The sequence below is a fragment of the Squalius cephalus genome (assembly GCF_949319135.1).
Source record: "Squalius cephalus genome assembly, chromosome: 4".
NCBI classification, from domain to species: domain Eukaryota; kingdom Metazoa; phylum Chordata; class Actinopteri; order Cypriniformes; family Leuciscidae; genus Squalius; species Squalius cephalus.
Window position 1 is genome coordinate 55,571,902 of NC_137125.1, and position 7,500 is coordinate 55,579,401.

Below are 7,500 nucleotides of genomic sequence, written 5' to 3' on the forward strand. Positions count from 1 at the left end.
CTCAATCACCTGTGGAGCGGCAGAGGAAGAGATCAGACACACACACACACACACACACACACACACACACACACACACACACACACAGACCCAGGCTGACCAGCAGCGGTCAGGAGCTCAATCACACTGAAAGACGCACACAATCCTGCCAATATATACAAGACAATATAACAATAACAATAAAAAATTATTTAAAATATGTGCAAATAAAATCAGAAAAAAAAAAGGTATATAAAGATTTATATATTTTTTAATAAAATAAAAATAAGAGTTTAAAAAAAAATAAAGATAAAAAATGAGAAAAATTAGATCAAATAAAATAAGAAAAATAAAAAATAAATATTTAAAAAGAAAAGAAAAAAGATCAAAATAAACATTAAAATGAAAATAAAGACAGTTCACTACTGTTTAGTAAAGCTCACGGCAAACAGAAGACGACATCATCCGAGAGCATCATCTGAATAAACAGGAAATGCTGTAAGGCTCGTGCTCAACACTGTATCCATGGAAACGGTGACTGTGGTTACTAATGACACCAGTCACACTGAATTTAAATGAATGTCCAGCAGACGAATGAACAGACCTTTAACCAGCTAACGGTCCTTTAACTACAGCACATACGGTTGCAATCGAAATTATCCAACACCCATCGCAAATCAGGTTTACTGGCAACATTTACAGACTTTCAGCAGTTTGCAATGAACAAATCAAACAAAAGTAATTGGAATAGCTCAGTACAAATGTTTCAAGTCGTTTCCCCAAATTGAACTGAAAATGCAACTTAACTTCTGCAGTCTCAAAATTACCCAACCCCCTGAATAGACTCCCTCACAACAGCACAAATATGCAAATCAGGAGTTGTCTCGCTCATCAAGGGCTTCATTAGCTGCACCAGGCGTGCTAGAGCTAGAACACATGAAACATCTGAACTGGCGAGGTTTGTTGAGTATCACGTTTGACTGCATGTTAGAAATATGGCTAGGTCAAAAGCATGGTCCAGTAAGTTAAGAGAAGGTATCGTCGCCCTTCACAAACAAGGAACAGGATGCAGGAAGATAGCGAAGGCACTAAATGTTCCTAGAGACGCCGTTTGCTCAAAAGCATATAAATAAGCCACACAATTTTAGGGATTCTGTTCTGTGGAGCGATGAAACAAAACTGGAGCTGTTCGTCCCTGTGGATCAGCGTGTGTGTGGAGGAGGAATGAGGCGTCAGCTGTGGAGAACTCTGTCTACAGTTCAGCGTGAGGAGCTCGTGATGCTCTCGGCTGATGGATATCCTCCGGCTCTGGAAACCTGCAGCGTGAGGAGGGAGAGATGGATCACTGAAGTATCAAGAGATCCAAGGAGAAAACATCATGCCGTCAGTGAGGAAGCTGAAGCTCGGACCTTCAACTGGACAGTGATCCCAAGCAATCCTCAGATTCCAGCAAGGCTTGGTTGCAGAAGAAGTCCTGGGAGATACAGTGGCACCACAGTCACCTGACCTGAACCCCATAGAACATCTCTGGTGGGATTTGAAGGCGGTTGCAGAACACAAACCCAAGAATATTCCTGAACTGGAGGCCATTGCTCATGAGGAACGGGCTCAGATCCCTCAGAAACAGAAGCTGGTCTGGTGATGCACCTCGTCTGCAGCCGCTCAGAACAACAAACGCTGTTCTACTGAGTGCTAAAGATTGCTTGCCATGAAGGGGTGAATAATTTTGAATAACACTTGAAACATTTGTTGTGTTGAGCTATTTCAATTACTTTTGTTTGATTTGTTCATTGCAAACAGATAAAAGTCTGTAAATTTTGCCAATAAACCTGATTTGCAATGGGGGCTGAATAATTTCGATTGCAACGGTATAAACATTACTGAAACACTGGAGACACAAGAGCACGTGTGTACAGGAATACTGCAGTGCTTCTGACCAACACTCACTGATTCCTGCATATACACACACACAAACGCACGCACACACACACACACACACACACACTCGTCTCTCTGGTGAAATGAAGTTTCCATCTTGGGTCGATCGTGACCGCAGTGCTGTGGCTTTCAGACTCTATTCTAAACGGACCGGAGCCGCAATCGTAACCAGATGTGGGCTGAAACCACAAGTCGACGGGACGAGAGTTTGTTTGTGTGTGTGTGTGTGTGTGTGTGTGTGTGTGTGTGCGAGTGCGAGTGTGAGTGTGAGAGAGAGAGAGAGAGAGAGAGAGAGAGAGAGAGAGTGGTCTCACCTCGATGACGTCGGTCTTGGCATCGCCCCAGTAAATCTTCCTCTCAGTGTAATCGAGCGCCAGTCCGTTGGGCCAGCCGAGAGATGTGTTGACCAGAACCAGCCGCTCCGACCCGTCCAGAGCCGCACGCTCGATCTTCGGCACCTCACCCCAGTCCGTCCAGTACATGTACCTGCGGACACGGGACACTCGCTTCAGCACACGCTTCAGAAATACGGGACAGACACGCTTCAGCACACGGGACAGACACGCTTCAGCACACGGGACAGACACGCTTCAGCACACGGGACAGACACGCTTCAGAAACACGGGACAGACACGCTTCAGAAACACGGGACAGACACGCTTCAGAAACACGGGACAGACACGCTTCAGCACACGGGACAGACACGCTTCAGCACACGGGACAGACACGCTTCAGCACACGGGACAGACACGCTTCAGCACACGGGACAGACACGCTTCAGCACACGGGACAGACACGCTTCAGAAACACGGGACAGACACGCTTCAGAAACACGGGACAGACACGCTTCAGCACACGGGACAGACACGCTTCAGCACACGGGACAGACACGCTTCAGCTTCAGCACACGGGACAGACACGCTTCAGCACACGGGACAGACACGCTTCAGCACACGGGACAGACACGCTTCAGCTTCAGCACACGGGACAGACACGCTTCAGCACACGGGACAGACACGCTTCAGCACACGGGACAGACACGCTTCAGCTTCAGCACACGCTTCAGCACACGCTTCAGCACACGGGACAGACAAGCTTCAGCACACGGGACAGACAAGCTTCAGCTTCAGCACACGCTTCAGAAACAAGGGACACGCTTCAGCACACGGGACAGACACGCTTCAGCACACGGGACAGACACGCTTCAGCTTCAGAACACGCTTCAGAAACACTAGACAGGCTTCAGAACACGGGACAGACACGCCTAAAGAAACACGGGACAGACACGCTTCAGCACACGGGACAGACATGCTTCAGCTTCAGCACACGGGACAGACGCTTCAGAACAAGGGACAGACAAGCTTCAGCTTCAGCACACAGGACAGACACGCTTCAGCACACGCTTCAGAAACAAGGGACACGCTTCAGCACACGGGACAGACATGCTTCAGCTTCAGAACACGCTTCAGAAACACTGGACAGGCTTCAGAACACGGGACAGACACGCTTCAGAAACATGGGACAGACACGCTTCAGAAACATGGGACAGGCTTCAGAACACGGGACAGACATGCTTCAGCACACGGGACAGACACGCTTCAGCACACGGGACAGACACTCTTCAGCACACGGGACAGACACGCTTCAGCTTCAGCACACGGGACAGACACGCTTCAGCACACAGGACAGACAAGCTTCAGCTTCAGCACACGGGACAGACACGCTTCAGCTTCAGCACACGGGACAGACAAGCTTCAGCTTCAGCACACGGGACAGACAAGCTTCAGCTTCAGCACACGGGACAGACACGCTTCAGCACACGGGACAGACACGCTTCAGCTTCAGCACACGCTTCAGAAACAAGGGACTCGCTTCAGAACAAGTGACAGACATGCTTCAGAACAAGTGACAGACACGCTTCAGCACACGGGACAGACACGCTTCAGCTTCAGCACACGGGACAGACACGCTTCAGCACACGGGACAGACACGCTTCAGCACACGGGACAGACACGCTTCAGCACACGGGACAGACACGCTTCAGCTTCAGCACACGCTTCAGAAACAAGGGACACGCTTCAGAACAAGTGACAGACATGCTTCAGCACACGGGACAGACACGCTTCAGCTTCAGCACACGGGACAGACACGCTTCAGCACACGGGACAGACACGCTTCAGCTTCAGCACACGCTTCAGAAACAAGGGACACGCTTCAGAACAAGTGACAGACACGCTTCAGCACACGGGACAGACACGCTTCAGCACACGGGACAGACACGCTTCAGCTTCAGCACACGGGACAGACACGCTTCAGCACACGGGACAGACACGCTTCAGCACACGGGACAGACACGCTTCAGCACACGGGACAGACACGCTACAGCACACGCTTCAGAAACAAGGGACAGGCTTCAGAACAAGTGACAGACACGCTACAGCACACGGGACAGACACGCTACAGCACACGGGACAGACACGCTACAGCACACGCTTCAGAAACAAGGGACAGGCTTCAGAACAAGTGACAGACACGCTACAGCACACGGGACAGACACGCTACAGCACACGGGACAGACACGCTACAGCACACGGGACAGACACGCTTCAGCACACGCTTCAGAAACAAGGGACAGGCTTCAGAACAAGTGACAGACATGCTTCAGAACAAGTGACAGACACGCTACAGCACACGGGACAGACACGCTTCAGCACACGGGACAGACACGCTTCAGCACACGGGACAGACACGCTTCAGCACACGGGACAGACGCTTCAGCACACGGGACAGACACGCTTCAGCACACGGGACAGACACGCTTCAGCACACGGGACAGACGCTTCAGCACACGGGACAGACAAGCTTCAGCTTCAGCACACGGGACAGACACGCTTCAGCTTCAGCACACGGGACAGACACGCTTCAGCACACGGGACAGACAAGCTTCAGTTTCAGCACACGGGACAGACACGCTTCAGAACAAGTGACAGACACGCTACAGCACACGGGACAGACACGCTTCGGGACAGACACGCTTCAGCACACGCTTCAGAAACAAGGGACACGCTTCAGAACAAGTGACAGACATGCTTCAGAACAAGTGACAGACACGCTTCAGCACACGGGACAGACATGCTACAGCACACGGGACAGACACGCTTCAGCACACGGGACAGACACGCTACAGAACACGGGACAGACACGCTACAGAACACGGGACAGACACGCTTCAGCTTCAGCACACGCTTCAGAAACAAGGGACACGCTTCAGAACAAGTGACAGTCATGCTTCAGAACATGTGACAGACATGCTACAGCACACGGGACAGACACGCTTCAGCACACGGGACAGACAAGCTTCAGCTTCAGCACACGGGACAGACACGCTTCAGCACACGGGACAGACAAGCTTCAGTTTCAGCACACGGGACAGACACGCTTCAGAACAAGTGACAGACACGCTACAGCACACGGGACAGACACGCTTCGGGACAGACACGCTTCAGCACACGGGACAGACACGCTACAGCACACGGGACAGACACGCTTCGGGACAGACACGCTACAGCACACGGGACAGACACGCTTCGGGACAGACACGCTTCAGCACACGCTTCAGAAACAAGGGACACGCTTCAGAACAAGTGACAGACATGCTTCAGAACAAGTGACAGACACGCTTCAGCACACGGGACAGACACGCTACAGCACACGGGACAGACACGCTTCAGCACACGGGACAGACACGCTACAGAACACGGGACAGACACGCTTCAGCTTCAGCACACGCTTCAGAAACAAGGGACACGCTTCAGAACAAGTGACAGTCATGCTTCAGAACATGTGACAGACACGCTACAGCACACGGGACAGACACGCTACAGAACACGGGACAGACACGCTTCAGCTTCAGCACACGCTTCAGAAACAAGGGACACGCTTCAGAACAAGTGACAGTCATGCTTCAGAACATGTGACAGACACGCTTCAGCACACGGGACAGACACGCTACAGAACACGGGACAGACACGCTTCAGCTTCAGCACACGCTTCAGAAACAAGGGACACGCTTCAGAACAAGTGACAGTCATGCTTCAGAACATGTGACAGACACGCTACAGCACACGGGACAGACACGCTTCGGGACAGACACGCTTCAGCACACGCTTCAGAAACAAGGGACACGCTTCAGAACAAGTGACAGACACGCTTCAGCACACGGGACAGACACGCTTCAGCACACGGGACAGACACGCTTCAGCACACGCTTCAGAAACAAGGGACACGCTTCAGAACAAGTGACAGACACGCTTCAGCACACGGGACAGACACGCTTCAGCACACGGGACAGACACGCTACAGAACACGGGACAGACACACTTCAGCTTCAGCACACGCTTCAGAAACAAGGGACACGCTTCAGAACATGTGACAGACACGCTACAGCACACGGGACAGACACGCTTCGGGACAGACACGCTTCAGCACACGCTTCAGAAACAAGGGACACGCTTCAGAACAAGTGACAGACACGCTTCAGCACACGGGACAGACACGCTTCTGCACACGGGACAGACACGCTACAGCACACGGGACAGACACGCTTCAGCACACGGGACAGACGCTTCAGCACACGGGACAGACACGATTCAGCACACGGGACAGACACGCCTCAGCACACGGGACAGACACGCTTCAGCACACGGGACAGACACACGCTTCAGAAACACGGGACAGACACGCTTCAGCACACGCTTCAGAAACACAGGACAGGCTTCAGCACACGGGACAGACACGCTACAGAACACGGGACAGACACGCTTCAGCTTCAGCACACGCTTCAGAAACAAGGGACACGCTTCAGAACATGTGACAGACACGCTACAGCACACGGGACAGACACGCTTCGGGACAGACACGCTTCAGCACACGCTTCAGAAACAAGGGACACGCTTCAGAACAAGTGACAGACACGCTTCAGCACACGGGACAGACACGCTTCTGCACACGGGACAGACACGCTACAGCACACGGGACAGACACGCTTCAGCACACGGGACAGACGCTTCAGCACACGGGACAGACACGATTCAGCACACGGGACAGACACGCCTCAGCACACGGGACAGACACGCTTCAGCACACGGGACAGACACACGCTTCAGAAACACGGGACAGACACGCTTCAGCACACGCTTCAGAAACACAGGACAGGCTTCAGAACATGGGACAGAGTCAGACACGCTTCAGCTTCAGCACACATTTCAGAACACGAGACAGACACGCTTCAGCACACGGGACACGTGCTTCAGCACACGCTTCATCACACGGGACGGGACAGACACGCTTCAGCTTCAGCACACGCTTCAGCACACGCTTCAGAACACGCTTCAGCACACGGGACAGACACGCTTCAGCTTCAGCACACGCTTCAGCACACGCTTCAGAACACGCTTCAGCACACGGGACAGACACGCTTCAGCACACGGGACAGACACGCTTGAACCTTCAGCACACGCTTCAGCACACACTTTAGCACACGGGACACATGCTTCAGCACACGCTTCAGCACACACTTTAGCA

The 7,500-nt window shown here is 52.2% G+C and overlaps 1 protein-coding gene across 2 annotated transcripts in view; it reads right to left on the reverse strand.

Annotated features, from left to right (window-relative positions):
- The window catches only part of lrp6 (low density lipoprotein receptor-related protein 6), a 52,382-nt gene that overhangs the window by 25,077 nt on the left and 19,805 nt on the right, over positions 1 to 7,500 (reverse strand). For both annotated transcript variants that reach the window (XM_079870194.1, XM_079870195.1), the window contains one exon: positions 2,232 to 2,403. In XM_079870194.1, coding sequence (XP_079726320.1) covers positions 2,232 to 2,403 — 172 coding nt within the window. The remainder of the gene's footprint in view (positions 1 to 2,231; positions 2,404 to 7,500) is intronic.